Source organism: Kogia breviceps, chromosome 19, assembly GCF_026419965.1.
Source record: "Kogia breviceps isolate mKogBre1 chromosome 19, mKogBre1 haplotype 1, whole genome shotgun sequence".
In the NCBI taxonomy this organism is placed as follows: Eukaryota; Metazoa; Chordata; class Mammalia; order Artiodactyla; family Physeteridae; genus Kogia; species Kogia breviceps.
In genome coordinates, this window is record NC_081328.1 from 43457344 (window position 1) to 43473204 (window position 15861).

The window sequence follows — 15861 nt, forward strand, 5'->3', positions numbered from 1 at the left end:
CCCAAATTTCCATCAACTGATGAATGGATAAATAAAAAGTGGTGTATTCATGCAATGGAACATTAGTTAACAACATGGATGAACCCTGAAAACATGATGCTAATTGAAAGAAGCCAGTCAAAAGAACCACATATTGTATGATTCCATTCATATGAAATGTCCAGAATAGGCAAACCCATAGAGACAGAAGTAAACTGGTGGTTGCCTAGGACTGGGGGAACTGGGGAAAATGGGGAGTAACTGCTAATGGGTACTTTCTTTAGGGAGTGATGAAAATGTAAAATTTTGGTGATGGCTGCACAAATCTGAATATACTAAAAAAACATTGTACACTTTAAATTGGTGATTTGTATGATATTTAAATTACTTGTCAGTAAAGTTTTTGTTAAAAAAAAAAGCTGTACTGGGCACAGGAGTACAGTCCTGCTCTCAAAGAATTTAATATCATGGCAGAGACAAACATTTTTATATTAAAAAAGTAAGTGTTGGGCTTCCCTGGTGGCGCAGTGGTTGAGAGCCCGCCTGCCAATGCAGGGGACACGGGTTCGTGCCCCAGTCCGGGAAGATCCCACATACCGCGGAGCGGCTGGGCCCGTGAGCCATGGCCTCTGAGCCTGTGCGTCCGGAGCCTGTGCTACGCAACGGGAGAGGCCACAACAGTGAGAGGCCCGCGTACCACAAAAAAAAAAAAAAAGTGTTAAGGTACAGACATGTATGAAGGGTTATGTGAACACACAGAGTAGGGCATCTGAACCCAAACGGAGAATTTGGAGATGTTTTCCTCTGGTGGGAAATGATGCCTGAGCTGAATCTTGAAGGAAGAACAAAAATTAGCCAGAAGTGAGGGAGAACAGCAAAGACACAGGTTTGTGCTTAATACAAGAATTGGGGGAAGCAGTAGGAGCAATCTGGTGTTTCTACATAATATACAAAGTACAAGGAGGAGAGTGCCCAGCCCAAGTAGCTTCGATAATAAAAAATAATAAACAATTCATAAGTGCACTATTAGTTACAGCTAAAAACTCAAAGAAGGACTCTTAGGAAGGCTTTAACCAAGGAGGGGACAGCTGAACTGGGTCTTAAAGCATGATGAAGATTTTATCACCGAGACAGTGAAGTTCACTCCAAGCAGATAGGGGCAAAGAGGTGATAAAGAACTTGTATTCAGAGTACAGTGAGTATAATTCCCTCCCACTGGACCGTAGTGTCAGGACGTGAGACCAGAAAAATGAGTAGATCTGAGATTACGAAGGTTCTTACATAATAATAACTAAAAAATAACATAATACCTATGCCTGTGTATTTTATCCGTTATCCCATGTAATCATAGCAAGGCCATTCTACAGGTAAGAAAACTGAAATATAGGAAAGTAAAGGAACTTGCCCAAAGTTACACTAGTAAGTGTAACAACCGGGGTTTGAACCCACCAGTTCAGACCAGAGGCCACAAACTTAACCTGCTCACTATCTAACACACCAAGTTTTTGGATTTAATCTCACCAGCCTGGGGAGCCACTGGAAAGTTGTTCACAGTTGCTGCTTTGTTTCTTCTATACCTTCTCCTCCTAATGGCATCGGTTTTCTCTTCTGGGAGAGCAGAGGGAAAATGCAGAGGGGAATTAGGCTCCAGGAAATTCTTCTGATCATCCTCCCTCTCCAGGATGGCAAGCGTCTCTTTCATTTAGGGACTTCATCACTATGATTGCTGCTACTATTTACATACGATTTTATTACTTTAAACCTCCAAGAGATTTTTTCAACCCTCTTACGTTGGTAAAGCAAGTAGGAGCATCCTTATTTACAGATATCGAAGAGGAAGTTCAGAGAGACTAAATGATTGGATAAATCACATCTCTGGGCGGCGATTTCCCTACCTTAAAGTGAAGTGATTGGAACTACCTATTTCTTTGCAACAACAAAACATCATTCTAGGCCTGCTTAGAGTTGGGAAGTCATTCTGAAGTAAAATCAGTTTCATAACCCAGATGTATCTCTACTAGATCATTGTGGGAAGTAAAGTCCGGCGCTCCCCAGGCAACCAGGACGGATTGAGCACAGGGTTGCCCCACCTCTGCCCAGGCTCTGCGCAGCTGCAAGCAGCAGAAAAGCAAGTACCACGCGACGGAACGGCTTTTGTGGGCGGTGGGGACGCGTTTTTCGGACGGACCGGGAAAAGGAAGTGTGCTACACCGCTGAATGTTCCCACTCTCGGCTGCCGCGGGGAAGGTGCGGCGTACTTCGTGTTCCGGCTGCCCGGGGTGGGCCTGAGCCTTTGGCTCTCCAGTGACGGGTGGAGGAGGCCGCAGGCTGTGGACCTGCTTGTTTCGGTGGCGGACTCGGCGAACTGACCTCGGCCGCTGCTCTTGCTGACCTTGGCCCAGGGTCGGAGCCGATGGCGGCTTGGGCCGCTGTCACCTTGAGCAGGGCCGCTGCCCAGTGCTTGTGGGCGCGAGGCCCCGGGGTCCGGGTGGCTCTTCCGTGCTTCCTCCCGGCCTTCCAGCCTGAGCCCTCAGGCTGTAGCCCCTGTGGGGGCCGGACGCTGCACCTCACGGCAGAAGTCCTCGCCGGGCACAACAAGTGGTCCAAAGTCCGGCACATCAAGGGTCCCAAGGACACCGAAAGGAGTCGCATCTTCTCCAAGCTCAGTTTGAGCATTCGCCTAGCGGTTAAAGGTGAGAACTTGACGGTCACCCACCGGTGGTAGCCTCTTGCCCTCACGATGCCCACGGCTTTGCTTGCCTCCTAGAGTTGGGCCAGGCCCACCCCGATCCTCGGCCTTTCATTCAGAACGAATTGAAAACTTCTTTTCCAGAATACTTACCCAGATCTCATTCAAACACTGGATAAAGTGTCCTCAACAAACCGAGATCTAAGTGCTGACTTGTCTCTTTTTTGGCTGATGGGGGTAGGAGGCGGAAATCCCTTTTTTCTCTCATGTCATAATGAGATGTCTCTGCTTACTCTTTTCTATCTCAGAAGGAGGCCCCAACCCCGAGTTCAATAGCAACCTGGCCAGCGTCTTAGAGGTGTGTCGCAGCAAGCACATGCCCAAGGCAACAATGGAGGCAGCACTGAAAATGGAGGTGTGTCCTCAGTTTAACTTTCTTGTTTTTGATCACAGCACCTACAGGACACATGTCTGGAAGGCCACCACACACACTTTAAATTATCAGAGAAGGGTAGTGATGTTGTTGATACCCCCAACCCAGAGCCTTCCGGTGACTCTTCTCTCGGCCATTGGTTATGGGAGCACAGTCAGGAAAAGGATGTATAGACAGTGTACAGAACTATATAGCCTAGGACTGCTGAGCTGAGTTTTGAGGGGATGGGGTAAAAAGAAGGGGCACAGTATGGGGAAAGCCCTGTTGTTAGTTTGAGGAAGGGTTTGTTTTTCTGATATTCATGCCTTAAAGGAGAAAAGCCAGTAGAAAGAGAGAGGGTGCAGATGATAGTGATAGTGGGAGGGGCTGGCATGTAGAGCCTAGGTGTGGGAATTGTCTTCAAGCCCAGCTGAGGGGACACCTCTTCTCTAGGACAAGGGGGAAGGATCTGAGGAAGTAGTAGTCATCTTAATTGCTAACAGTTATTGAGTGCTATTCCAGGCCAAGTTCTTTGATAAGAACTTTGTATGCATTACCTCACTGAATCCTCAGAACAACCTTAAGTGGAAACTGAGGCACTGAAAGATTAGGCGACTTGACCACATCACACAGAAAATGACAGACTGGGAACCAGACAGACTCCAGAGCCTATGCCTAACCATCATACATACTGCCTTCCTGTCAGGTGTGATGCAGATAAGGCGGTGGAGGCAGAGGATTTTCCCCCACCTGGTGTCCTTAGTTTCCTTTGTGAAGGAGGAAGGGAGAAGTCATCAGTTGAGAGTTCCTGGGAAGACGGCAGGGCAGGGTGATGGAGAGAGTGGTGAAGATCGGATGCGTGGGCAGAGAATGAACAGAGGCAGTGTGGGAGATCCAGATGAGAGTGGTCATTAGAGTTTTTGATTGATTGTTTGAAGTTTGAGGCTATGCTATTTGATAAGGCTCAGATGTGTCATTTCACGTGGCAGTACTCAGCAGCCCTGGGGTAGGAGCACAGGTGGGTTTCATGCGGGATAAGGTGTACGAGAGTGAGTTTTAGTAGGCGCTGTGGCAGGGTGGATGCGGGATTCAGCTGGGGAGGGGCGGAAACAAAGCTGGGAGACGGCAGATTGATTCTTCAGGGACAAGAGAAACAGACTGCCTTCCAAGTAAGGGAGAGTACTTCCAATTATCTCAAAAGTCGGTCCCAAGGGCCTCCTGTAAGAGGGGAGGACAAAATTGAAGCTTAACAACCTACGCTCCAGCCCAGGGAGCCCATCCCATGGAGTCAACTTTGTGGTGCCTGGGCTGGCATGTAGGAGGGAACTAGGAAACCGGAAAATGTGCTTATGTTGTTTATTGCAGAAAACCAAGGATATTTATTTGTTGTATGAGGGCCGAGGCCCCGGTGGCTCTTCTCTTCTCATCGAGGCGCTGTCTAACAGTAGCTCCAAGTGCTACTCGGACGTCAAACATATCCTGAACAAGAATGGGTAGGTGTGTGTCTGGGGAGAGCAGAAGGGTACGGCGTCTTTAGGTTCCGATTCTGTGCAGGGAAAGTACTGTTGTTCCTGGTGGCGTTTCAAGTTTTACACACACTTCATCCTTAGCAGAATCCAAGTGGTATCATTTATTCTCCCTTAATGTGTTCTGTACTGGGCAGGATCCAAAAGACTTGTTCATCAGGTGTAGAACAAGCTCTCTGTCCCATTATCCCGTCGGTCTGTATAATGTCCAGGTCTTAACATGTACAACCAGGATTGGAATCTTAATTGCACAGGAATTGATGAGCAAAGACTTTGCATCCTCCAGACTCCATACAGGGCAGAAAATAGAGGGTTGGGGTTATGTTTGGATTATTCCCTTGTCCAGTGGTAGCTGCATCTGCCTCAGGAAGAGAGCTGCTCCATGTCTGTTTATACTCCAGGGGCTGGGTGGGAATGAGTGCTTGGCAGTGCTGTGTGGAGACTGAGTGTCTAAAGGTATTCTTTCTGGCCCATTTCCTTCCCTGTTAGGGGAATGATGGCTGAAGGAGCTCGCCACTCCTTTGACAAAAAGGGGGTGATCGTGGTTGGAGTGGAGGACAAAGAGAAGAAAGCTGTGAATCTAGAGCGTGCCCTGGAGCTGGCAATAGAAGCAGGAGCTGAGGATGTCAAGGAAATTGAAGATGAAGAGGAAACGAACATTTTTAAAGTGAGTATGAAGCCTTAGTGTTTGGTGGACTTCCGAGAGGCCCTTGATTGACACGTTAAGGCATGCTTCTGTCAGTCTCTTCTTCTCTGTGCCCGGGGTACAGGTGAGATAAAGAGCTCACATATTGCACAGACATTTACTAAGAGAATACCCGATAGGGCTTACTCTCTTGAGGACGATGAGAAGGATTCAGAACATTGAAAACTCTGTTTCTGCCAGTGAAGACTTAAACCCAGTGATACAATAATTCCATTCAGGTTTTGCAGACTTCTGTCCAGCTTTGTCCTGTTATCTCCTGGCTACTTACCTCCTGACTTTCCTTTGTTCCTAGTTTATTTGTGATGCCTCTTCACTGCATCAAGTGAGGAAGAAGCTGGACTCCCTGGGCCTGTGTTCTGTGTCCTGTATGCTAGAGTTCATCCCCAACACAAAGGTACGGCTGGCTGACCCTGACCTGGAGCAGGCTGCCCATCTCATCCAGGCTCTCGGCAACCACGATGACGTGATCCACGTCTATGACAACATCGAGTAGCCAGGCTGTACGTGCCCCCCGGCAGCCTGTTCTGGAGCACAAGCTTCTGCAGCGTCCTCTGAGACTCAAGCAGGTCAGGGCGGTGGGTGGTCTAGCAGGTTAGGAAGCATACGACCTGTAGTTTGTGGTCAGCGGAATCCCTGCACTTTTGTGAAGCCTCTTTGTCAGCTCTGCTGGTGTCTCAATGCCCTCCCAGGTGAGTCCCTCCACATCCTTCTGGATGCAGAGTGAGGCCAGTCAGCTGGTCAGATTCTGATCTCAGGAAGTTGGCCCTTGTGGGGATGGTAGCTGCCCTGAGGTCCCATGTACTAGAAACTGCTCTTTTTTTTTTTTTTTTTTTTTTTTTGCGGTACGCGGGCCTCTCACTGCTGTGGCCTCTCCCGTTGCGGAGCACAGGCTCCGGACGCGCAGGCTCAGCGGCCATGGCTCACGGGCCCAGCCGCTCCGCGGCATGTGGGATCTTCCCGGACCGGGGCATGAACCCGTGTCCCCTGCATCGGCAGGCGGATTCTCAACCACTGCGCCACCAGGGAAGCCCGAAACTGCTCTTAAATAATAAGTTATTGATCTGGGTTGCTGCACTGCTGTTGTATGACTCTTGAGTTTTCCTGGGTTTGTGTCCAGTTGCTAGGACCCTCTTGACTTCCTTTCAAGTCTATAGGCTTAGTTCCACTACTCCAATCCCAAGACTTTATTTTTTTGATTGACCATAGACATGTAGCTCCCTCCAGGTGTTTTGTGCTCTAGTGCTCATCTGATGGCTTAAACCTGTCATTCTTTCACATAACTAATATTGATCAAACACCTACTGTGTACCAGGAACTGCACTTACAAGCTGTTCAATTGATGCCCTGCGTTAGATCCACTCTAAGACACAGAACCTCAGGGGGAAGACACAGGATTGCTCTCTACCAGAGCTGTCCGAGGGCAATGTGAGGTGCTGTGCATGCATCCTTGTTCTCTTTGTGTGGCCTCTGTACCCTTCTTCTGTCAGAGAGCTTAAGGCTGTAGCCCCGAAGGAGATCAAGTGCCAATGATAAGGGACTCCAGGTGCTGCTTTGCCTGGGTCCCTCTGTGTTCTGAGATTGCTCAGAGTGGACCTGTCAGTGGGCTGTACTCAGGAAGGGCTGTACCAAGCTGGTTTGGAAAGCTGCTTGATCACCAGAATGCCCAACCCTGTCTCCTTGTCATCCCTGATGCCAGATGATGGGGCCCTGGGAACTGGAAAGGAAATAAGAACAGAAAGAAGGCTGAGTCAGAAGCCTGGCCAGGTGGGAAATAGGGGCCTTGGTGACTTTTGTTCCTGAGTCATTTCTGGATTTAGAGAGACAAGGAGTGCCAACCACCTGTGCTGGAGCCCGTCAAGCGTGTCGGGCCTGGAGCGGCTTTTTGATCCCTATTGTTCACCTTGTAAGTTGTTTAAGCCAGTTCTGAGCTCAGAGTAATTTTCATGAAGGACTCTTAGGTAAATGAGGATGGAAAAAAACTAAAACCAAATTGGCTATAAAGGATAACTTCACCTTCTAGGAAAAACAGATTACTAATTCCATGATGACTTCAACAGCTGGAGAGTGAAGGCTAGAGGGAGGTGCCAAAGCATATGCTGTTATACCTCATCTCATAATTTTGGTACTACCTGGCATTCTTTAGTTTTTAGAGGAGATAACTCATCTAAATATCTGAATAGCACATCATTAAAATAGGACAATGTGAAGTTTAAATGCCACTTCCTAATTTATAAGATACTTTTATATTTTATTTATTTGATTTTCAAAACAAACCTATAAAATAATCAGGCCAATTTGCTTTTCAAAACAAACCTATAAAATAGGCCAAGTATTTTATGCACAGATGATCTCATACCAAGCAGGTGAGAACTACATCTCTATAAAATAAACCAAGGTCTATTATAAATGTTGAATATAAATTAATTTGGAGGAATGTGGTCATTCTGATCTGAGAAATCTGTACTAAGGAAGCCTGCTGTAGAAGGGAACGTGGTTACTCATGTGAATAGTCCTCTAATCTAATAGATAGGATTTGTTAATGTGAATTCTTGTGTAACCAGTTTTTCTTGCATCAAGACATACTAAACAGCTCTGCACTGACCCCTGGCGGTGCCCTGCAGTCTTCCCTGCAGTTAGTCTGGGAAAGGCAGAAATGAAAGCTTACTTTGGACCTGCTCTGCCTCTAGATCTGGTAAAGAGACCCTTAGCTATATAGGTTAAATAGTTAACTATGTAACTGAATAGTTAAGTAGAGAGGGTATGAGTTATTCTGCCACTAGAAATTATTTTTCAAAGAATATATATATATATATATATATATATATTTTTTTTTTTTTTTTTTTTTTTTTTTTTTCCGATACGCGGGCCTCTCACTGTTGTGGCCTCTCCCGTTGCGGAGCACAGGCTCTGGACGCGCAGGCTCAGCGGCCATGGCTCACGGGCCCAGCCGCTCCGCGGCATGTGGGATCTTCCCGGACCGGGGCACGAACCCGTGTCCCCTGCATCGGCAGGCGGACTCTTAACCACTGCGCCACCAGGGAAGCACTCAAAGAATATTTTATGTCAGAGAAAATGTTTATAATACAATGTTAAGTGAAAAACAAAGATGCAAAACTATATGTATAGTATGGTCTAAGTTTTAAAATATGTATCATACTTTATATATGAACTTTTAAAGAAAGACTAGAAGGAAGTATACCAAAATATCAAAACTGGTTATCTCTGGGTGGTGATGTTATAATTGAGTTTTATTTTCAATAATCGTGTCTTACTTTTATCAGGGAAACATTTTTTTAAAAAGAAAACTAGTCACATTATTGTCCTATTAGGGAGACAGCATGTGAGAGGGTGGGATTCAGGTGTACCTTAAAGTCAAAAGAATAGGGTCTGGTCCTGGCTTGCCTTTGCCTTATCTTTGGTCATTGTCTTAGCAACACAAAATCATTTAGAGCCTTGAGTTGGCTTGGGCTCATTTTCAAGTTTCCTTTCAGTGGGATGGAAGTATCAGTGACAAGCTCTGTCCATAGCCTTGACTCTTACAAGAAGTGCTCGTGTAGTATGTCGCTGCCCCAACTCTGCCAGGGGCCCCCGCTGAATCAGACAGGAACAATGAAGACTCTGCCTCTAGCCAACTACGGAAATTCAGTCGTGTGGTTGAGTTACTTTTTTTTCCTCTCAGAAATAAATAGCACAGCTGTCAATAAAGCTTCACACTCTAAGAGTCCTCAACTTTTGAATCCCTGAGGACTCCTGTGAAGACATTCTATGAAGAGAAAATAAATGAGCCAGTAGATCTCACAAAAGAGAGTGTCATGATAGATACTACACTCGTCTTGACTGAAATCACTTTCTCTCTTTATTCTATCCCCAGACAGTGAATGGGATAGAAGTTTTTACTTTTTCCTCTTTTTATCTTTCTTTGGTTTGTGCCAAAAAGGTAATCTTTATTGTTTTTTAAAAAGTCAAACCTTATAGAAATATATAGCAAAAAAATAAAAGTCCCATCTAATCCTAACCTCCTAAAATAACAACCACTGTTAACAGTCTGCTCTACTCATTGGTATCAGTCTGCTGGGGAACAAATTCTGAGTTTTGTCAGTTGCTAGCAACCTTGGGGAAGAACTTAAGCTCTTTGTACTTATTTCTTCATCTATAAAATGGGGATAATAGCATCTATATCATAAGGTTGTTTTGAGAATTAAATAAGTTAATATATGCTAAGCACTTAAAACAGTGCCTGGCAATAGGAAGTGTTCAGTGTATGTTGGCCTTTTTTCCCACTAAGTGTGAAAGAACTTTTTTAAAAACTGAAATGTGATCACCCTATATATATCTGCTTTATAACCTGTCTCCTGCGCCCCCCCCCCCCCAGATATATCCTGGATTCCTTTTGGTATTAGAATGGAGACGTCTGCTTCATTCTTTTTAGTAGCTACATAGTATTTTATTGTATTAATTAATGTGCCATAATTTATTTAACTAGTCTTTATCAATGGACATTTGGGTTGTCTATCTTACAGAAGATGCTACGATGAACATTCTTTACCTTTGCTCTCTTGCAAAGTATTCTTTAGGATAAATTTATAGAAGTGGAATTTCAATACGAAAAGCAATTTTTCTTTAGAAGTAAATGTCAATATATAAAAATGTAAAGAAGATGTAAAAATCTTCTGTGTACATCACTCCTTAACAATGCGGATAAACTAATTGGTTGAACTGGTAATCTGAATATATTCCACTTTACCTCTGAATTAAAAGAATTTTCATCAAATTAGGTGATAGGATTTTTGGTTTGTTTTCTTTTTTACACCAAATTCATTGAGCTATCCCTTAAGGAAATTTATTCATTTGTATTTATTGTTCCCTGTCATGTGTCCTATGCTCTTGGAAGAAAAAAGGAAAATGTGCAGCTGGTGTGTGATTGGCTGCCTAATGAGTCTTGGGGTCAGGAGTGGCTCACATGCTCACATGCATCTACTCAGTGTAAAGCTAGGGGAATAGACTTAAGAAGGCCTGGCCCAGTTGGGAAAATGAAGAGTGAGGAGAGAGACAACATCGAGTAGATAAAATACATAGCTAAAAGGACACACTTGTGGAAATTACATTCAATTACTAACATCTCCATTGGAAGTTCACTTATTTATTCAACAAATAATTTTTTTTTTTTTAAGAATTATAGGGCTTCCCTGGTGGCGCAGTGGTTGAGAGTCCTCCTGCCGATGCAGGGGACGCGGGTTCGTGCCGGTCCGGGAGGATCCCACGTGCCGTGGAGCGGTTGGGCCCGTGAGCCATGGCCGCTGAGCCTGCGCGTCCGGAGCCTGTGCTCCGCAATGGGAGAGGCCACAACAGTGAGAGAGGCCCGTGTATCGCAAAAAAAAAAAAAAGAATTATACATTGAACACTTTGACTGTTTTTAAGAGCCAGTAGAGTGAAGCCTAATTAATTTATATCTTGTGAATTCTGAGTTTTTAAAAAATATATTTATTTTATTCATTTATTTGGTTGCACCGGGTCTAGTTGTGGCAGGTGGGCTCCTTAGTTGCAGCTTGCCGGCTCCTTTAGTTGAGGCACGTGAACTGTTAGTTGTGGCATGCATGTGAGATCTAGTTCCGTGACCAGGGATCAAACCCGGGCCCCTTGCATTGGGAGCACAGAGTCTTAACCACTGTACCACCAGGGAAGTCCCAAATATTTGTTTTTTTTGAATGTGCTGTGAGAGATGCTAGGCCATCTTTTTTGAATGACACAGCCTCTGTCTTTATGCTTACTTTCTTAAAGGCAATTACAATAGAGTAAGATTAGCACTTTGATGAAGAAAGTGTACTAGGTGCTCTGGTACCCAGATTTAGGGGTTTCTACCTGGAAAGTCTTCCTGAAGGGAGCAATGTTTAGGCTTAGTTCTTCCCTGAAAGAATGGGGGTGGGGCAAGAATGGAGGAGAGGAGTGTTCGAGACAGAGAAAATAGCACATGCAGAGGTTAGAGGCAAAAGAGAGTCATATTTGAGGAACTGCCGGTGGTTCTGTGTGGCCAGAACACAGAATTTGAATGATGGGGTTGTTGGACCTGGGAAATGGAAAAACTTGTGGCTGGAAAAGGAATGGCCTGTGTCCTGAAGAGCCTTCTTGGCTACATTCAGGTATTCGACTTGTCCTAAGGGTGATTGGAAACTCTATAAAGTTTTTAAGCAGAGCATGACAGGATCAGGTATCCATTTTAAAGGATCACCCTATGATGGGAGTGATCTTGAGAGGCTGTTACACTAAGTAATCCAAGTGAGAGATTTGGGGGGTTTGAACTAGTATGGTGGAGCTGGGGCTGGGAGAGGAGTGGACAGATTGGAGACATGGTCGAGATTAGCTGTGAGGGAAGGGAAATGGAGAGGAAGAGCTCTCCAAGTTAGATAACTCAAAAGCATCCAACTTGGGGAACTGAAGATGGAGAGAGGATATAGAGAACTATGGAGGAAAATGATCAGTTCAGTTTGGACCTGTAGAATTTGAGGTGCCTATGGGATACTCAATGGGTGATGCCTCTGAAGTTCAGAAGAAAGCCCAGTATGGTAAATGCAGCATGGGAATGTTTGAGATGGCTGGTTAAGCAGCAGGCAACAGAAATGAAGCCCTCAAAGAAAGCAGTTAGTAGGAAAGTAGAAGAAAAATCAGAAGGCTCTTTTCAGCTAAAGACTTAATGTAGTTGTATTGCATGTGCTACTACGTACGAGGTGCTGTTCAAAGTGCTGGTGGTAGCACAGTGAACAGGACAAAATCCTTCTTCCTACACGGCTTCTGTTCATTGTAGTTGGAAGAAAGACAATAAGTATATAATTTCAGGCACTATGAAGAAAAATAAGGCAGAATATGGAAATACAGAATGATGGAGGGGAGAGGGGCTATTTTGGATGTGTTTAGGCGCTCTTAATAGTTGATATCTTAGCAGAGACCTGGATGAAATGCAAGAATTAGCTGTGGGAACATCTTAGGGAAGAGCATTCTAGGCAGAACAAATGGCAAGTGCAAAGGTCCTGAGCTTGGTAGGTTCAAAATATGGTGAGAATGCCAGTGTGGCTGGAGTGATTGAGGGAGCAGGAGAGTTGAGGTGGGAGAGGATGGCTGGAGCCAGCTCCTCTTGGGCCTGGAAGATTCTATTCTAAGTGTGATGGGAAGCCATTGGAGGGTTGAGAGCAGGGGAGTGACATGATCTGAATTACATTTTACAAGGATCACTCTGGCTGCTCTGTGGAGAATCATTTGCTGGGTGGCCACAGAGGAAACAGGGAAACCAGTTAGGAGGCTAGGGCAGTTATACAGTAGGGAGGGTGGTGGCTTGCACTAGGGTGGAAGTGGTGAGAAGTAATTGGATTCAGATACATTTTGAAAGGAGAGCTGAAAAGACTTGCTGGATGACTGGATATAGGGATGTTAGGGAAAGAGTAAAATCAAGGAAGATGCCTCCTAGGTTTGTGTTTTAACAATTGGGAAAACAGAGGAGCAAGGTTTGTAGGGGAAGGGGGAAAGAATCAAGAGGTCAGTGTAAAATACATTAAATTGGAGTTGTGTTTTAGACATTCCAAGAGAAGCTGCTGAATGGATCTTTGAATACAGGCAAGTATTCCTAAATCTAGGAGTGGGTCCTACATTTCCACTGGCATAAATGTCTTTTTAAAAAAAATATTTATTTCACAGCTCAATAAAATTAAGGGTTAGATCTGAGCCTCAGATTGGCAGATTGTGACCTCCAGCACTGGCCTATTACACACATTCTTAACAGGGTGATATCCCCACCAGGACTAATAATGATTCTTGCGAGGTGAAAACAATCTTTGATAATATGTATGGTATATGGGCTTCAAAGCTCAGCCCTACCTGACAAAATCTTATCCCTTAATATTTAATTTCTCACATTAGGGAGAATTTAAATTTAATTAAGTAATTAAAAAATTTCTCCTTGGGGGGTGATAATGAAAAAAACAGTTGAGAAATGTGCAAGAACGTGGCCTTTGGGTGTCAGAAAGCCCTGATGTGGATCCTGGCTTTACCACTTGGACATGATACTTACCTTCTCTGAGCTTCACCTTCATCATTCAAACACCAGTACTACTACTTACCTCAAAGTTACTGAAAAGATTGAGAGGATATGCCTGGCTTATAGAAAATGACTGATAAATATTAGTTCTCTCTGCTTTACCTCCTCTTTACCTCCCAGAAAAGAGAAGTTGTTATAGTTAAGGAACTACAATAAACTGGGTAGGAATCTACTCAAGTGGGAAAATGACAGACTTAAAAGCTTGTTGGAGGAAAAAAATAACAGGACGAGGGGCCTGATTGAATGGTGGGGGGGGGGGGTGTAAAGAGAGAGAGAAGAGAGAAATCTAAGGTAATTCTTAAGAGATTTCATACCAAGGCAAAGCCACCACTAAAGGTTCTTAGTTGACAGTTCAAAACGACAAGAGGAAGATGATTCTGGCGTCTGATTTATATTACAGTAGAACAGAGGCCAGAGGAAGGGAACCCGGATTGTGGAAGACTTGGAATCTGAAGATCTGGGTGTATAACATGTTGAACAATGGGGGTTGGGAAAATTAATTATGGTCATCTCTATTTTGAAATATCATGCAGCCAGTACAATTGTTTTGGAACAATATTCAGTGGTCCCGGAAAACACTTACGATAAAATGTAAGCACACTACAAAACAATGTGAAGCCGTTTTTATCAAACGTTGTATATTTAGGTAGGAAAGATAAAATTATCTCTGGGGTGGAAGTTTTATTTTTATTTTTTTCAATTTTAATACAAAGAGCTTGTATTGCTTTTATGACCAGGAAAAAAAAAAAAAAGTTTTCTTCCCGAAAGAACCTCTCTGGCTTTGCACTTAATGGTTTCGGCCCTGGCCAGCAGATTCCTAGGACCCACTTTCCGGCACTACCCCAGCCCCTTGGAGAGTGTGGCCCTGGAGGTGTGAGACCCAGGCAAAGGCGGGCAGTGGTAAGCCGCTCCTGCCTCCCGGCAAGCGCAGCGTCTGGACCGGAGGACTTGCCTGGGGATCCGGCGGCAGAGGTGGCCACACGCCGGGAAGAGCTCAGAGCCAGAACCCTCCCCGCTTATTAGGCGCCCGGTGTGGGCACAAGGAGGGGCAGGACCTCAGCCTCAGAGACCGCCGAGAGCCGGGAGGGCGGGAGGCCAAGGGGCCCCTCCAGCCGCCTTCCCAAACTCCAGCCCCAAAGTAGCCGGCGGGGAACCGCGCCAGCCCGCGCGCCCGCCGAGCCTTGGGTGACTGACGGGAGGTGGGAATGTGGGCGGAGCCTCAAGCGCGAGCTGTGATTGGAGCGACCCACACCTCCCAGGGAGAGAGGGAGGGCAAGCCTGCCAGGGATGCGCAGAGGAGGGTGCTCAGAGCCCTCTATGTGATTGGCTAGCAGCGGAGTGAACCGGGCGCTGTTTCAATGATTGGCAGGCGGTAGACAGCCCTCGGAAACTGCCTTGGCTTCGCCTATTGGCATCCTGCGAGAGTAGGCGGGATTGGTTCATCAAGTGGTGCTGATGATTAGCTGGCGGCTGAGAGTTAGGATGTTGGAGAGAGAGCGTGGGGGGGAGGAGGGCCGGCGGGGGCAGCGACTTCCTCCTTGTTATTGGCTGGTGAAGTGAGTGGGGGGTGGTACCAAGGTCCAGTGACTGCCTAGGATTGGTGGGCGCTGGGGTGAGTGACAGACAAGGGGGCGAGCTGCGCGACCAGCGGTTTGTTTTTCGGAGCGTTCCTGAGGTGGAGAACGGCGGCCGGACCAAGCGACTGCGGGACTGAGGGACTGGCGGTCGAGCGGGCCTAGCGGCGCCGCCGAGGCCGGGCTGGGCCGAGCCGAGGAGCGCCGGGGATGTAGCGGGCCACCCTGCCCATGCCACAGCGCCCGGCTGCGGGCGGAGCCGGAGCCGGAGCCTGGGGAGGCGGCGGGGGCCCTGAGCGCAGCCCGCGCCCCCTGCGCGGAGCCAGGCCCGCTGCCGTCCCCGCCGCCCGGGCCCCCGGCATGCAGCCCCGGCTGCGGAGGTGACACTCGGGCCCAAGACGCCGCCGCCGCCATCGCCACCATGGGTGAGTGTCGCCACCGCCCCGGCCTATGCCCGCGCTGCTTCGCGTTGCCCCGCCCCGGACTGAGGGGAGGAGGACCCTGGGCCGCCGCCTGACAGGCATGGACAGCCAGCCGGGCCGGGGCTGCGGACCGCCGGCGCCCGCCCGCCCGCCCTGCTCGCGGCTTAGCGGCTCCGCGGCCCGGGCGGGGGTTCTGGCTTCTCGGCCCGCCGAGGCGGCCCCGGCCGACGGAGCTCACTCGGCAGCCTCCTTCCGGGCCGCGCGGCCGGCGCATCCCAAAGAAGCGGCGGCGGGTCGAGGGCCCATGCTCGGCGGGGCAGCCCGCTCCGGGCCGAGCGAGCCGGACCGCGAGCCCGAGGGCGGGGGAGCGCGAGCGCAGTGTGGGGCCCGGGCTGGAGGCTGGTGCAGGCCCAGCTGCTGTTGTGTCTTTTCCTTGATTTGCTTTTTTTTCCTGCCTGTGTCATTTCCTT

The 15861-nt window shown here is 47.2% G+C and overlaps 2 protein-coding genes across 4 annotated transcripts in view; both read left to right on the forward strand.

The window, feature by feature from the left end:
* The first annotated feature begins 2135 nt into the window (after positions 1 to 2135).
* TACO1 (translational activator of cytochrome c oxidase I) lies at positions 2136 to 6386 on the forward strand. The gene is made up of 5 exons (XM_059047010.2): positions 2136 to 2672; positions 2977 to 3083; positions 4446 to 4573; positions 5096 to 5273; positions 5605 to 6386. The coding sequence occupies exons 1-5, from the start codon at positions 2393 to 2395 to the stop codon at positions 5803 to 5805; spliced, it is 894 nt and encodes a 297-aa protein (XP_058902993.1). The 5' UTR covers positions 2136 to 2392; the 3' UTR covers positions 5806 to 6386.
* The window catches only part of MAP3K3 (mitogen-activated protein kinase kinase kinase 3), a 74132-nt gene continuing 63903 nt past the window's right edge, over positions 5633 to 15861 (forward strand). The window contains exon 1 of one of the 3 annotated variants that reach the window (XM_067022042.1): positions 5633 to 5706. Coding sequence is in view for 2 of the 3 variants with exons in the window: in XM_059046919.2 (XP_058902902.1) it covers positions 15391 to 15394 (4 nt within the window). In the remaining variant the exon portion in view is untranslated. Of the gene's footprint in view, positions 5707 to 15072; positions 15395 to 15861 lie in introns of those variants that run through there. The other 2 variants (XM_059046919.2, XM_059046920.2) reach the window with 2 other exon arrangements.

Coding starts and splice junctions, on each gene's coding strand:
- TACO1 (XM_059047010.2), top strand. CDS start 2,393: ATGGCGGCTTGGGCCGCTGTCACCTTGAGCAGGGCCGCTGCCCAGTGC. Junction 2,673..2,976: donor CATTCGCCTAGCGGTTAAAG/GTGAGAACTTGA, acceptor TTTCTATCTCAG/AAGGAGGCCCCAACCCCGAG. Junction 5,274..5,604: donor AGGAAACGAACATTTTTAAA/GTGAGTATGAAG, acceptor CTTTGTTCCTAG/TTTATTTGTGATGCCTCTTC.